At 44.5% G+C, this 16343-nt stretch overlaps 1 protein-coding gene and 1 pseudogene across 2 annotated transcripts; one reads left to right on the top strand and one right to left on the bottom strand.

The window, feature by feature from the left end:
• Positions 1-5278: 5278 nt before the first annotated feature.
• On the top strand, positions 5279-6881 carry LOC123126065 (F-box/LRR-repeat protein 14-like; annotated as a pseudogene).
• A 3364-nt stretch (positions 6882-10245) lies between these two features.
• LOC123126064 (BTB/POZ domain-containing protein POB1) lies at positions 10246-13992 on the bottom strand. 2 transcript variants are annotated; one of them, XM_044546472.1, is made up of 5 exons: positions 13675-13992; positions 12459-12526; positions 12320-12383; positions 11653-11932; positions 10246-11557 (listed from the first exon to the last, which is right to left on the bottom strand). In XM_044546472.1, exons 1-5 carry the CDS (start codon positions 13871-13873, stop codon positions 10702-10704), a joined length of 1467 nt encoding a protein of 488 aa, XP_044402407.1. In that variant the 5' UTR covers positions 13874-13992; the 3' UTR covers positions 10246-10701. The 2 variants fall into 2 exon arrangements, with proteins under 2 accessions (XP_044402407.1, XP_044402408.1); XM_044546473.1 differs by having other exon boundaries at positions 10246-11536.
• Positions 13993-16343: the final 2351 nt, after the last annotated feature.

Here is a 16343-nt window from a genome sequence, read left to right as displayed (position 1 = left end):
GGAGCTGATTGATTCTGGCCGGATACGTATGCAACACACAGGAACATGTACGTTCGATTTGATTGCAACAAGAGCTAGTTTCACGTGGAGCAATTGCTCCTCCGACATGCCGCCCTCCAGCTCACCTTCTGTCGCCACCCGGTGTGAGCAGCAGCGCACTCCAAGCCGAACGGCGGCGGCCAGCGGGGCCAACGACGAACAGCGGAGAACCTGCGCGTGGTGTCGGCTCAGAGGAGCGCAGAGAGGCGGTGGCGGCGTAGAGTAGCTGGATCAGCGGTGTCGGCAGGATTCAAGGGCATGCACAGCCCCGTCTTACGTGTCTGTCTTTAATTTGTAATCCCACCATCCCACTGTGCCACGTCAGCAAATCCAGTTCTTAACAGGTGTAAGGGTGATTACAACCGGGATCGAAGAGTTCAAGGTATGGACTTCAGGGATTTAGACGTCGGGGTTCATTTGCGTCACGCTCTACGTCTTTGGGGTTTAAAACAGACTTCACTCGCTCCCCTGTGACTGACTTGACTGTGAGGCCCCTCTGCTAGAGATCTCACGAGCGGGCTGGAGTGTTTTTTTTTTGCAACTATGAACCCTCAAGAGGGTTTACATTACTCTTTACATTTCATTCATCTGCATCCCAAACATTGTGCATCAATCAGCTTTCCAAACGGACAAGAGATTGATTCCAAAACCTTTTTGGCATTACATATTGAAGCTTTGCTGCATAAGAGAAAATATATCTAGAAGATGATCTTTGCATACAAGTTTTTTTAGCGAGAGAGTGGGTTGAGAAAATCCCTCAAATAGTTTTAAGTTTCAACGGTGGAACGGTGGTTGCATTTAAAAATGCCAAGTTTCAGCGATGTATTTTAAGCGATATTTTCTCTCGGTCGTAGACACAAAACAATTGATTTTCATCGGTCACTCTCGTACTAAGTTCAACATTGAAACTTAACATATGTTTTTATAAGTCGTCAAAATATATTCAAAATGGATCTTATTTGAAAGTGTTGGTCACAAGAAACACGAATATGAAAACATAACTTAACGTGAAATTTTTGTTTAAAAGATATAGGACTTTGAAAATCGAAAACCAAAATAAAAAGGCGGCACCAAGGGCTGAGTGCCCCGCACTTACGATGCCGCAAATCCTCGTCCAGTGGGTTATGATATTCATAATTCTAGGGATGTGCTTTATCTTGCAAGAAGTAAGATCAAAAGTGGAGTTGAGATATTCTGCACGGACAGGTCTGATCCTCCAATGTACATGTCTCCATGAGATTTATTGCTTCAGGCTCTTCTACTTATGTCCTGCAATCAGAGAAAAAGGCAATGGATCAATAGTTCAATATATTTCTTACTTTTAGAAGAAGAAAAACTGTGCGGGTCTAGAAGGCCGAGAATAGCGCGCGTCGGCCCGCAGCCATCCCGGGGCTGGCCCATGTATGTGAGCTCGCTATAGGCCCGCCCCACACCTTCCTCCTCCGCTGGAAAAGAGGCGAAATGTGATGCGTGCGAGACTAGCTAGGGCTTATCAAGAGAATCGGCACCGGTGCAAGCACAAACGTTTGGCAGGACAACTGGCTGCCGAGAGACTATAAGTTGAGGCCCATCTGCGCCCGATCAACGAACCCGCCGATGGTGGTTTCGGACCTTATCAATCCTGTCACCCGATCATGGAATAAGCAAGCCCTAACAGGAGGACTTCTGGGCTTGGCATTACGATAAGCGAGGTATCTTTTCGGTAAGGTCAGCTTACAGGATGATTTGTGCTATCAAAACACAAAGAGAAGATTGGCTAGAACACCGGCCGGGCCATTCTAACATTATTGCTGACAAAAACTCATGGACCCAGCTGTGGAAGGTGAAGGTTCCCTCAAAAATCCGAGTTTTTGTGTGGCGTTTGGCGCATACTTCAATCCCAACCGGCTTGGTTAGACATGAAAGGCATATGGCAGATTCTCCATCTTGCTCTATTTGTGGAGCAGAGGAGGACACTTGGCGCCATTCGCTACTAAGGCCCTGTTTGGTTCATAAGTCCTAGGACTTTTTTTAGTCCCAACTTATAAGTCCCAAGTCCCTACTGTTTGGTTTCTGAGACTTAACATGGGCTAAAAGACCATATTACAACTATAAGTCCCTATAAGACTCTCCTTGAGAGTCTTATTTTATAAGTCCCAAATGCCCACTTTAAGTCCCTATAAGTCCCTCCTGTTTGGTTTAAATGGGACTTATAGGGACTTTTTTAAGTCCCTAAACCAATAAGTCCCTGAAAACAAACACCCTCTAAGTTTCCGCATGGCAAGATGTGTTTGGGCTTTGGAGGACGATGAGCTGGTCGAGCATGTGATATCAAACCAAAACGAAGATGCCAGGCTTTGGCTGTTTTTGCTTTTTGAGACAACAAAGAAACAAGACCTAGCTCGAATTTTAGACCATGTGGGCAATTTTGTGGGCCAGGAGAAAGGCTATCCATGAGAATGAATTTCAGAGCCTGCTTTCCACTATGAGCTTCATAAAGAGATTTTTGGAGTTGCTAGACATAGCTAACTCGCACAGACCCAGGGCAAATGAAGCATGAGTGAATCGGCCGAGAGCAAAAGTGTGGTTACCGCCCCCGGGCGAGGCTGCAAAATTTAACTGTGATGGGGGCCTGTCAACGTTAGGAGACAAAGGAGCAGCGGGAGTTGTATGCCGTGACAAATTTGGCAAATTTTTAGGTGCTTCACCGATGGTTTTTGACGGCCTCACCGACCCGGCAAGTCTGGAGGCACAAGCATGCAGCGAAGCACTAGCTCTAGCCCGGGATTTGAATCTGCAGGAGCTCGCCATCGCTTCAGATTGTGCAGAAGTGATTTCTAACATCAAATCTGCAGGTTCTCCATCTTATGCTCCTATTCTTAGAGAGATTCAAACTAGTAGCAATAATTTTTCTTTTGTTGATTTCCGTTTCGAGAGTAGAGACAATAATTTTGAGGCCCACTGCAGCTGTGTCTCTCGCGGTGGGCCCCCATGTGTGGCTAGGGGTTTTGCCAGAGATTGCTTGTATTCTGGATGTCGTGAACTTTTAATAAAATCCCTAGTTACCTTCAAAAAAAGGCTAGGGTGTTCACTCTCCTCCAAACCGAACCAAAGAAGCTAGCAGCGGCACTCTCCTCCGCCATCTCCGGGCTCGAGCGGCCGGGGCCATTGTCGTTTCTATCTCCTCCGAGGCCGGTCGTGGTCAAGGAAGGTACCGCCGTTCTCCGCTTCTCCTCTCCCGAGAGACCCCTCCCTCCCTATTCCTTGCGTTGGTTCCTCGATTCCACATGTACACGTTTTCTTTTCTTTTCTGATTCGCTTTCTTGATTGATAGGGGAAGGACGTCGATAACTGCCACACGTGTGGTGTATCGGGTGGTTGTGCCGCACGCCCTGTGTGGCACGGAGACGACCCCGCCCGCACGACCGCGTCCGAGCGCGCGCAGCCACAGACCGCATTTCCGGTGCAGCGCGATCGCCCCGCACGAGCACGTACGGGCGAGCGAGCACGTGGCCCGCACGACTCGTCTCGGCCGTCGCCCCTCCTCGCCTGCGAGCCGCACGCCCCGTGTGTCACACGCCCCGCGTGTCAGTAACCACGCGCCCCGTCGCGATTGCATGGTCCGGACCCTCTTCAGTTGCCATGTTGCCATGCTGCTGAACTACAGTTGCCATGTTGCTGAACTACAGTTGCCATGTCGGACAACTACAGTTGCCATGGTTGCTCAACTGCAGTTGTCAAAGTGCCAGAGGCCATTTTTGGGCAACTACAGTTGTTGCCATGTATGGTCTGGTCTACTACAGTTACCATGATTTGAAAAACTTTACGAATTGCCACCTGCTAACACTAGACAGTTGCCATGTAGCACTAAAAAACATGGCAAAAAACATGTTTCGGGTAAAGAGAGAGTTGCCGTCTGCTTACAAGCACGCTAGAGGCAGTTGCCATGTATCCTGCAAAAACACATGGCAACTGATAGCTTTTGGTGTGTGGGAGAGGAGACGTGCATGTGGGCGATGGTGGTATCTTTAGGAGTTGCCACCTACTAACACTAGACAGTTGCCATGTAGCGCTACAAACAGACGTGGTAACAATAACATGTTCGGGTGAAAGAGAGTTGCCATTTGTTTACAATCACAAATAGGGCGCAGTTGCCATGTACCCCTCAAAAGACATGGCAAATGACAGTTTGGGTGTGGGAGAGTGGGAGAATGGCAGTCGTGGGAGATGGGGAACAGAAGTGGTGCGTGGCGTGCGGGCGCGACATCAGTTTCATCGCACGCCCCGACTGGCGAACCGTTGACCGCGGAGAGAAAACGGCGTGCGGGCGAACTCTCTCACACGCCACACACACGAGTTGTCCTACGTGACACACAAATTCAGTCTTTTCATACCAAGATTCGTGCAAAAAGCGCTGGACGGCGATGGAGGCGTGTGGGCGAGTTGGCTAACGCCCACACGTGTGGGCGTTAGTGTTTTCGTAGGGGAAACCAATCTCATGTTTTAAACCGGTAGTATAATCCATAAACTTAGTTATTAATGTTCTAGATCCATTCTCCTAGGTACTAAAGTAAGCTTATGGAATATTAACCGGTAGTAAGCTTACTTTTTGCCTGGTGTTGCAGCAAATACTAGTCGTAGTAGTATTTCTAGTTGAACAGATATTAGTTTGGCGTTATATATCTACTAATGACTGCTCCATGTGGACTCATCGGCTGCGGCAAAACGATTGATTTTCCCTACTTTCTTTATTAATTGCCCAAGCAAGAGCTACAAGTACGTACACTACTAATTTGCATATATGCTCTGCTTTTCGTGTTCAGATTCAGCAATTAGTACTAGTAATTCTTCTTGTGGAATTGCTTGCGTCAATTCTAGCTCGGTTCTTTGATCTACTCCTAGCTAGTTCATTATTCAGGCTCTGTTACTTAATTATGGTGGTAGCTACTTTAATTTAATGATGATGATGTGGCCCTCCTGTAGCGTCGTTTTTTCTTTCTGAAAATCTAGACACAGATAAGGTGCAAGCTACATACATTAATAAATCTCCATGCTTATGAAATTTTGGCCCGATACAGAAAATGCTCAAAGTTCATCAGTAGTATATTATTCGTAATGTGAGTGTGTGTCGCCGGTGTATCTCCATTTATCTTCACATGCATTATTTATTCTGATATATATCATAAGTTTGAGTCCAGCTCTTCGGTTGTTTTCTGAACCTTGATATATATTACCTTATTGCTACAGCTGAATTTGTTCAATGAAGGACCTACCGGACGCTCTGGTGACAGAGATTCTCAAGAGGATCACCAGGACAAGTGATCTCAATTCTCTTTCCCTTGTGTCAAAGCAGCTCTACAAGATAGAGGGGGGTCAAAGGGCTGCTATCCGTGTTGGTTCCGGTCTTTGCACCGCTACAAAAGCACTGACATTGTTTTGCGCCCGGTTCCCAAATCTGCGGAAGGTGGAAGTCGATTACTCTGGTTGGATACCTGGACATGGAAAGCAGCTGGACAACAAAGGCCTTTCTGTGTTTTCATCTCACTCTTCCTCGCTGATTGACCTCACCTTAAGCTTCTGCTCATGCATCGATGACTCTGGGCTTGCTTGTTTAGCTTATTGCAAGACATTGGTGTCTCTCAGGCTCAACTCCGCACCACAAGTAACGTCAGTTGGGCTTTTCTCGGTTGCAGTTGGTTGCACAAGTCTATCTGCTCTCCACCTTATTGATTGCGAGAAAATCGACAGTGTGGAGTGGCTGGAATACCTTGGTAGAGATGGATCGTTGGAAGAGCTTGTAGTGAAGAACTGCCAAGGAATCAATCATCATGACTTCCTAAAGTTTGGTTCTGGATGGATGAAGCTCCAGAAGTTTGAGTTTGAAAGGAAAAGAGAAAGGTATGATTGTCTTCCAGGTGATGTGGTCTATGACTCCTCGTACGATGCTCACAACATGGATCTATATGATTTCTGTTGTGAGAGTTTGAAGGATTTAAGGTTGGCGCATATTAAAACTTGGCCAGAAGTAGGACTTCGTGTTCTCCTAGGGAAGTGTAAAGCATTGGAGAAGCTTTGCCTTGAGTATGTTCATGCCCTAAATGACAATGACATTATTGCATTGTCTCGTAGCTGCAGCAACCTTAAAAGCATCTTACTTAGGCTCAACCTGCAGCGCTACTCTAGTGATGTCAGCTATTGTGAAACCAGGACGTCATTTACTGATAACAGCCTTTACGCTCTTGCCCTCAATTGTCGTATGCTTCAGATGGTAGACCTCAGCTTTACAGGATGTTCCCCTGACTGGCCATCAGAAATAGGATTCACACAGCAGGGTTTTTTGGTGCTCATTCAGTCCTGCCCGATTCGTGTTCTCGTGCTCAACAACGCCAACTTCTTTGATGACGAGGGGATGAAGGCCCTCTCATCCTCACCACATCTGGAGACACTCGAGCTTATATTGTGTCATGCGGTAACTGATGCTGGGATGCGCTTCATTGCGCACACCCCATGCTTGAGAAATCTCACACTTGGGGTGTGTCATTACATTACTGATGTTGGAGTGGCTGAACTTGGGCGTGCACATAAGTTGTCATTGAGTATTGTGGTGAGGTCTCTCCGCAAGCTGCGCAGGGTGTTGCCAAGTCAGTTCACTACTCCAAGGACTCTTCAGATGCCCTTATGAAGAGAATTGGTCTGGGCATCTATTGATGAAGTGGTCTCCAAAATTTTCAGTATGAGTTTGCTGCTGAAGCCATTAAGTTGTTCAGTGTGCATCATTGGCCTTCTACCTTTACTGCTATGGTTTTTCTGTATGACAGTCTAATGATGATCTTTGGACGGCATCTGGTGAATGAAACTTTAATAGCAGGCACCACTCGTGTAGTGTGATTCTTGTTGCGTCATTTCTACTCTATATATAGCCGTTTTGTAATCCGCACAAATCGGCCCCAAGATTCCCTGTTTTTGCCTGTTTTGTAGTGTTGTTTCTCTAAGAAATGCCGTGAACCCTTTTTAGTACGCAGGGGATTTTGAAGACATATATATCTGCCTGCTATTTTTGTGTGGGAATTTTGGTATGGATCAGTGTGGTAATGGTCAATGTTTCACACGGACCTGTAGTACAAAGGCGGCATGCTTGTTTTGTTGGAATTGATTCTATTTGGGGATGTCTTTTCATTGCTTCTCAAAATATACAAGTTACGAGTAGTTACTAGCACCATTTGGGTTTTTAGATTCCAAGATTACAAATGCGGTGTAGTCATCTCATGGAACCTGATGTACAACCGGAACTTGAACCACTGAAGGCATATAACATAGCTGTTCGCTAATTACAGGCTTGATATTAAATGGGGCTTGCGTTTCTGTTTACCTAGCAAAAGTATGATGAGTGTATGAAAACTCAGAATTGAGTACACACCATTTGAGAAGATCATATCTTAAAATTGGAGAAGCCAGCACCGAACTTTGGTTGCGATTGTCGTGTACTAAGTTCAAATCTGGATGAAAAACTGAACTCTAAGAAGTATTGGTTGTGAGTGTTGCATACTAAGTTCAAATCTGGATGAAAAACTGAACTCTTAAAAACTATTACTCCCTCTGTTCCAAAATATATGTAGAACGTTTTTTTTTGAGGGAATATATGTAGAACGTTTTTTTAGGGAATATATGTAGAACGTTTTGGTAGGCTAAAGGTAATAACAATATTTAACCTCGTCCTCGCAAAAAAAAGATATTTAACCTCAGATAAGAGAGCATACTCCTATATTTCTCCCTTTTTTATAGAACCCTTTTTTTTTCTTTCAGTTGTTCTTTACTATTATCTCGAGTCACTGTGGCACGGTCACAACTTAAATTATTTCCATGGCAGCGGGAGATGAGAAAGAGCAACTAGGCACATAAAAGGAATATTAGTCTCAGGCCAATACTCTGTTCAGCCCTTGGCAACACATGCATGTCGAGTACTCATCTGTTTCTGTTCAAAGAGAGTAGGCGATGCGAGCGAGACTATAGTTTTAGCGCGGGACTCGGTTGATTGATCAACGCCTTCAAGATCGATTGCATGGGACTAGGGTGTTGAAGGTATTGCATTCTCCTTGGTTCCACCAAGAAAACAACCCAAACCCTCTGTTCGACGGACCCTATTGGTTGTTTGTCGATTCACAATGCATATGTTTGTTAGTTTAGTTTCTTTTTGCTTACGCCTTCTTTTTTATTTAGACAAGAGGCATACGCCCAAGAGAGGATTTTTGCCTCCCGGTCCTGGGATCATGGCACCTGGTAAGACCAAATTATTATTTTTAGAATCACAAAAATAGTGAAACAAATCAGGCATGTAGATGTCAATTGATTCACCATTACAAAATGTTTCAGAAAATATCATCTCGGTCTGAATTCTATACGCAAAAAGCAACACGATACATATCCATTTTGTAGTGATTACCACCAGTCAGTCGATCGAACCCCATTATATATATGGTTGGGCATGTTTTTCAAGCATGAATCGATCTGGCCACAATAACAGAGAGGGTACAGTCTCTTCTCCACTTTCTCAGTAATCCACTAGAGTCAATTGCCACTAGCTTTTTATTTGAAATTCGGATACCAATGTAGTTATTTCATAGGGAAAGCACCAACTTCACAATTAAAAAGATTTGCAACTCTCTGCCCTTCTCCCTCATGGGCGCCCTATAAAACCTCAATTTTCTGACATAGCCTCAAGGCAATAGAGCAGGAGCCTTACAGTGACTATGTGTTCTAACTTCTAAGTCATTTTCTTTCCTGTATTATCCGCATATTCGAGGTGTGTTAGTCTATCTTCCACAAGGTGAGGAACCATACCCACCTATGACCCTCCATCTTGGCTGCAGTCAACATTTCACCCACAACATCTCCTATTAGATTGAACAATAGAGGTGAAAGCGGATGCCCCTGCGCAAACCCATGTATGTTCTGAAATATGTTCCTTGCTCTCCATTCAAATTAACACAAATCCTACCAGTATGTACCACTTGCTGGACCGATCCATTGGGGAGGAAAGTGTTTCCTATGAAGCACAAGCACTTTAGTTAAGAAACTCCATTGTACCTTGTGTCAGTGTCGTATGCCTTTTTCAAAGTCCAACTTCAGTATAATCCATGCCTTCCTTTTTTATGCAATTCATTCATATATGACCTGATAGTAGGCGATCTCGGGTGGAAACAGAATAATAGTAGTACATAGGATCTAGCAATTGTTGTGGAGAGACCAGAAACGTCTGATATGGTTAGCGCACGACCGCACGTGTTACGCTGTGCCTTCGTATAGAATTGGATGCCGCGTTGATGGAAAAAATCAAATCAGATCAGCATAAAATGCAGAGCCAGTGCAATATTAACCAAATCAAATTAGATCAAAACGGATCAGCGTAAAATGCAGAGCCAATGCAATATTAATCTAATCAAATCAGTTCAAATAGGATCAGCGTAAAATGCAGAGCCAATGCAATATTAATCAAATCAGATCAAATTGGATCAACGTAAAATGCAGAGCCAATGCAGTATTAATCTAATCAAATCAGATCAAATCGGAACAGTGTAAAATGCAGAACCAATGCAATGCTGGTGAAATCAACTCGGAGCCGAGGTCTATACTGGTGCTGCACGGAAGAAGTAGACTACCGACTCCAACATCGGCTAACTAAAGGAAAATAGCATAGGAATTTACATTCAAACCGGTGAGAATGAAGAAGGAACAGGTATCTTAGTCTCTGCAGCTAGCAAAAGTGTCGAATCTCCACTACAGGCGGCAGCTACAACTCTACAGGTTGCCACAAAAATTGCTTCGTGCATCGCTAGCAGCCAAATTACTTTCCTAGTGGACAATCTCACAGTGGTGTCCGCGTCAAGGAATCTTCTTCAAGACCCTGGGCATTGGCAAATTAGAAGCCAGCTTGCAATTATTATTTTTGCTGCAACAGCCAACATTCAAGCTCACAATTGTGCAGCTTCTTCCTACAGAGATGATAATCTTCTGAGCCAAAAAATGGCTTGTTATAGTAGTGTACAGCATACAGGAACAGGAGATCACTGTGCTAGGCTTGCAAAACTAGGCAACTTATGTGTTAAGGATCGCCAAATCCTGTTTGTAACTTATATTTGATATATGATATGAACACAGGGCGCCCCCCCCCCCCCCCTCCCCCCCCTCAAGTATCTCCATGCTGATAGAGGAAAAGAAGAATTGCCAGAATTTCTTCTCAATGGAAAAGCTTTATTTCCATGTTAATACAGACAAGCACAGAGTACCTCTAAGCAAAGAACCAAAATTAGAGCGCATATATACATATTTCTATTGATAGGAAGCGCTAGGTATTTAAACCTCATCCTTCAAAACCAACAGAAACAGGAAACAGACTACGAAAACGCTCCCAGCTACTGCTACCCTACAACTGTCGGTGTCAGGGACAGAGGAGCAAAACGCACCAGACAACGGAAGGTACCAACAAGCAATATCCTGGGTGTGACAAGAACAGGGCCATCAAGAAGCAACACATCTGGAAGGCAGTGGCCAATGCATAAACAATCTGCGCCATGATCTTCTCGCCCTCTTTTTGGCGGGACCTCCCAGATCATCCCGGCGCGCAGGATCAGGCGAGGATCACAAGCAAGCCATAACAAACACCTAACTTTGCTGAGTAAGAAGATATCACGTTTGCAGTTCCGTCTGCTCCACCACCGTCAGATCAACTCTCAGGTGCAGCACGCCGTCGATGAAGATGCTATCGTCAGCCATGAAGGTCTGCCATGGAACCCAAAAGAGATACCTCGATCCAACTGGAAACTTGTCACTAAATGTGTGTCTACCATTTAACTTGCTTACAAACTGCCGCGATGGCCTTGTCCTTGCGGCAAACTCATAATCCACCGTCACACACGTTGAGCCCTTCAGCTCCAAATCGATATATAACAAGAGGCCAAAACTGTAAGACTCCCCCTGATCGGCCTTGCAACATCTTGCCCCAAGAATGAAGCCCTGACCTGCGACATGGAACGGGTGTGAGAATATCTTTCCTGACGGGAAGAGTTGGGAGCATTCCTCATGCTTCAAATCCATGTAAGCTATAACCTGCGGGCAGGGTTGATCAAACGCAACCACTTTCAGATGTCTGTACTTGTAATCTCGCTCTGCAAATTGCTGACAGGAGGGTGCACATGCTGCAAGAGCACCTGGTTTGTGTGCTGGATAAGCTTTGCACAGAAGCACCCCATTGATACACTTAGTCACTTGCTCATGGTCTATGTCGTTAGCAGTGCATGCTAAGATCTCCTGAAGTGTCTTATAGGTCATATGGCTGAAGCGCAGGAGTGGAAGTAAATGAGAATTCAAGATCTCACGTCTTTCCTCCAAATCAGGGTATCGAACACGGGCCCAATTGAGCAAGAGCAAGAATAAGTAATCTTCACATTCCACATGTATGTCAGTACTTGAAAGTATGGCTTTGATCCCAGCAAGAGAAATGTTTGTCACTTCCTTCCGGAGACTGAAATAAGAGAAACCAAGCCTTGGGTGAATTTCATACATGATCTCTGATGATAACATATACAGTTATCCTAAGAAGGAAATAAAAGGTGGTTCCATCCAATGGGGATCACTCACTTATTGTAATCCTTGTATTTATTGACAAGGAAATCCTTGGCTGCACTTATCAAAAGTTGAACTTCAGCTGCCATTGACATGGTGCATGGGTGATCTAGGCACAGCAGTGCAGATTCTGTGGTCCAAGGCAAACTTGTGAGCAACTGACAGCAATGCCTCATGCAAGAAACGACTTCAAATTTGTCCGCAGCCATCAAGATGTCAAGCAGAAGAGAGGGCTCAGCTGTGGTGAGTTTTCCACTGTATATAAAGTTTAAAAGCTCCATAAGGGCATTTTCATCTGTTCCAAGTAGAATGGAAACAAAAAGACACAAGGATTAAGGAAACACTTTAACAAAGAACTAAACAACAACAAAATGAATGTGTTTTCACGTGTAAATGGTTATTTATGTGTGACTATTGACTGACGGCATTGAGAAGAGCTGTCCGTACATAAGACTTAAGACAAGATATCCACTTGGTAGGTAAAATCAAAGAGGGAAAATAGACTAGCTATTTCATCATTGAAGGGAGTAACTCAGAAATATAAATCCCTTCTTTGTTATGTATTTAATCATGTTCTTGTTTAAGAAATAATATAGAAATGGTAACACGGCCACAAGGCCCACAATAGCAAATTAGAATACATTATAAGAGGAATTTTTTTACATTTGAGTCGTCACATTACCTGAATCAGCAATCCTAAGTGTTGGATGTGTCTGATCAGATTCTTTCATGCCATTCGAGAAAAGCTAAGAAGCACGAAACTTATTAGAAAGCATTAACTGACTATAAAAAAATGTATTCAACAAGGCTATAAGAATTACCTTGAGAAAGAAAGGACTCCTCACAGCAAGAATCGCTGAGTTGATATGAATCGTCTTTACTCGTAAAACTGGTAAAAAATACTAGGATCAGAGAAATAAAGGAGAAACATGAGAAGGAAGTATGAGGTACAGAGTAGAACAACTAGACAAGTCATCTGCTGTAAAAAACACTTGGAGCACATTGTGCAGATTCATTTAATTAGTCTTCAGCAACATGGCAAAATATTGAAGGGAAACGTTTAGAACTGGTCGACCGGCTGAAACTCCGCCGGTCATGTCCACACTGGCGATGGGCCCAACGCACCACCGCTTAACTCTCCTTTATCCTGTCACAGAAGTGCCCATGGCCATTCATTCCAGCGCTACTCTTTCCTTATCACCTCGCGCCTCTTTCCTTGTGGCTCCCAAATAACTTTCTCGTGGGCGATGACCGCCGGCGATCCCGGGCCAACCTGCCCACCGTCTATCCCGCGTCAATGTCCCCCGCAAATGAGCTACTTCGGGACGTACCCACCACCGCGCGCGGCAAGGGGGGAGGTCATGGCCTGCAGCGTCGATGAGGTGCGGTGCTGGAGACCTACCGGGGGATTCGCTCAACCGGCGAGGATGGTGGCCACCATGGTTTTTTTTGCTGCATCAGTTTTTTGCTGGAACCTTCTTTCAATTTTGCTACAAATTGAGAGAATTGTGGTGCCGTCACCGCCATGATGTTTATTAATACTTACAATAACCCTAATGTTTCAACACACACACACACACACACACAAGAAGAGGTGAACTAAGAAAGAAAATGGCAGATTAGTGCTTTGAACATTTAACATGTATCATGGTTATTCAGACAGCGGATTTCTAGAGTTGCAAGGAGCGCCTCCCTCCACGCATCCTCTCCAATCGTATGAAGGTTCATATTTGCTAACTTCGTATGGAAAAATATGTTAACTACTTCGATTGTGAATAAAGCTTTGCACCATATCTCTCAGGCTCAAAACTTATGAATCTCCTGTCGAAACAAAATTAGCCCAACCATTACTACACCAGCCGCAGATTCCCCCACAATGCAGCATCCGAATTGCGCCAAACATCATGTACTCTCTCCGATCCATATTAATTGACGCTGATTTTGTACAAAGTTAGTAGGGAGTAATTAATTTACAACAGTATCATGCGATTGCCGACCGGCGGCCGGGGGAGGGGGAGGGGGTGGCTCTGTACGCACCTTTCTCCTTGCAGTGGCGCGCCGAGTCAGGGAGGAATCGTCCGGCGAAGTCTTCGCCGGCGACGACCTCTATCCGCAGCAACCTGTCGGAGAAGTTCTGCGAGTTGAACGCGAACTCGAAGCTGGGCCCCTCGCCGCCGCGCGAGAACTCCAGGTCCTTCTCCGCCCCCTCCGTCGTCGACCCTTCGGTGCCGGCCATGTGCTCCGGCGACTTTGGAAGAGGGAGAAGGCGCGGGACGGCGGAAGCGGGGACGGTAAACCCTAGCTGCGGAGGCTTCTCCGGGGAGGCGGCCGGCGGCCGGGTATTTTATTTTTTTAGATTACGGCCGGTTCATTCCGAATGCCCACGAGCTTTTTCTATTTTGGAGTAAACCAAAGAATTTCCCAAGAGAACCCTCGAAAGTGGATAATTACAAGCACACATTCTTCTGTCTCTGTCACAAGGACAAATAAAAAAGGTTAATCAGATAGACGCCACTGCAATTCTCGCGTATTCGGGAAATGCCATTAGAATTTCCTCATATTTCTCCATATGTCATTATGGATTTAGGGTATCTCCAACGCTCACCCATAAATATGCTTCCGCGGACAGAAGGAATCAGTCACGGACATTAATGCAGGAGCCGGCCATCCAAAACTGCTCGCATACATTTAATCAACTATTTGAATTAACCAGACGAAATTCATGCAAAGACCATTAAAATTCAGATATAATTTACATAAATGGATGATTTCTCGACCGTTTTTACTAAAATTGTATTAAAAAAATGAACCCGGTTCCATGCCCCTATCTAGGGGTAATACCTCCTGCTTGGATGTGTTTCTCTCTTCTATGAGTTGAGTCGTTACCAAGGATATTCTTTAGCTTGTAGACTTGAGTAAATTTTATGAGCATGTCTATGTCTTGTGTCCTTTTCACCTTACGATACACGGTGTAAGTGTTGGGAAACGTTGCATGGAAAAAAACTACGCGCACGCAAAATCTATCCATGGAGATGCATAATAACGAGGGGGAGAGTGTGTCTACGTATCCTCGTAGATCGTAAGCGGAAGCGTTTGACAACGCGGTTGATGTACTCGAACTTTCTTCACGGTCAAACCGATCGAGTGCCGAACGTACGGCACCTCCGCGTTCAGCACACGTTCAGCTCGGTGACGTCCACGCCTTCTTGATCCAGCAAGATGGCGAGGTAGTGGATGAGTTCCGGCAGCACGACGGCGTGGTGGTGGTGACGGTGAAGTTATCTCCGCAGGGCTTCGCCTAAGCACTACGATAATATGACCGGGGTTGTAAACGGTGGAGGGAGGCGCCGCACACAGCTAAGCAATTGTCTGGGGTGTGCTAGATGCCCCTTTCCCACATATCTATACTATTATAGTACATGTTTTTTTTAATACTTGAATCTACCTTCATTTCACTTGTTCTGCCCGCCTCTTCCAACATGAATTGTAGCCGTCGGATCTATTGGATCGAACGGCTAAGAGCGCATGGATTCGTCACTCATGTTTCTCCCGCCAACCTACAAACACTCGCGCCTTCTGGAAGACTCCACAACCCACGGTCGCCTCCTGGTCCTGGCTGGATGCATGGAAAAAATTGATTGCTGAGCCCATTCGGTGTGGAGACGTAGGGCGTCTGGCTGTTGAGGAACGGGATGCATGCGCTGCGTCGACGGGGGCAGCCAGGAACGTGGATCTGATTTTTTTATTCTTTCGAGAAAAAGGAACGGGATCTGATGAAGGGTGTGGTGGTGTGCTGACGCTCTGCTTTTTTTTACAGTGGCTATAGCTGCCTAATGGCAGGCTTAGTGTGACCCGTATGGCCGAGTGTCAACCAAAATTCGTAGTTCAGCCCAGGCAGAAAGGTGGATGGCTATTTGACACGCTTTTCACAAGTTTTAGATAATACAAAAAAAGCAACTACCATGCATATACATGTATATATATATGGACATTCCCAAAAGAATGTGTATATATGGATACATGTCGGTGAAGATTTTTGGGACAAGGTTCTAGACGCACCCTATATAGCATTTTTAATTTTTTAAATATCAAGAAAAAGAATCAGAAAATGTTCTCTTTGCAAATATGATTGAGTGTTCTACTCACGTATGAAGTTCAATGAAGAAATGACTATGGTGTTCACCTAGGCGGGAAAATAAAATTGCAACTTACAAAGTTGAATAGTATGTTTGTAAAAGGAAAAAAAATACAAATAGTAAGTAGTATATTTTTAAAAGAGAAAATCAAATCGTAAGTTTATATATAGAAATGTTTTTTTAACAGATGATCATGAAAGTCATTTCTTCACGAACTTATACGTATGAGTATAACACTAGACCATATTCGTTAAAACAAGTTTTAGAATTGTTTACCTTTTTGAATATTTTTTAATTAGGGCACACCTATACCCAGGTTCCATTATGTATTTTTGTATTTATCCATTTTTTGGCAATTCTTTCTGGATATACGACCCTTTAATATCTTGCCTAGCCTCTGGCTGTATTCCATCTATGCCCGGGTGATGTAGAATGCATAGAGATGATCATTTTCTCAGCAAAATATGATTCCATGACGTGAACTACCATATTATGAATATTGAATGCAGGTTTGTGAAGTAGTACTTCCTCCGTAAAGAAATATAAGTCTAAAAAGTCTTATATTTCTTT

Source organism: Triticum aestivum, chromosome 5D, assembly GCF_018294505.1.
Source record: "Triticum aestivum cultivar Chinese Spring chromosome 5D, IWGSC CS RefSeq v2.1, whole genome shotgun sequence".
Lineage (NCBI taxonomy): Eukaryota > Viridiplantae > Streptophyta > Magnoliopsida > Poales > Poaceae > Triticum > Triticum aestivum.
This window is presented reverse-complemented; position numbering and strand designations above follow the sequence as displayed.

Excerpts from the sequence above, each read along its gene's own strand:
- LOC123126064 (XM_044546472.1), bottom strand. The coding sequence starts at position 13,873 with ATGGCCGGCACCGAAGGGTCGACGACGGAGGGGGCGGAGAAGGACCTG. Across the intron at positions 12,527-13,674 it reads GCGCCACTGCAAGGAGAAAG|TTTTACGAGTAAAGACGATT; the intron begins GTGCGTACAGAG and ends ATTTTTTACCAG. Across the intron at positions 11,933-12,319 it reads ACTTAGGATTGCTGATTCAG|ATGAAAATGCCCTTATGGAG; the intron begins GTAATGTGACGA and ends TACTTGGAACAG.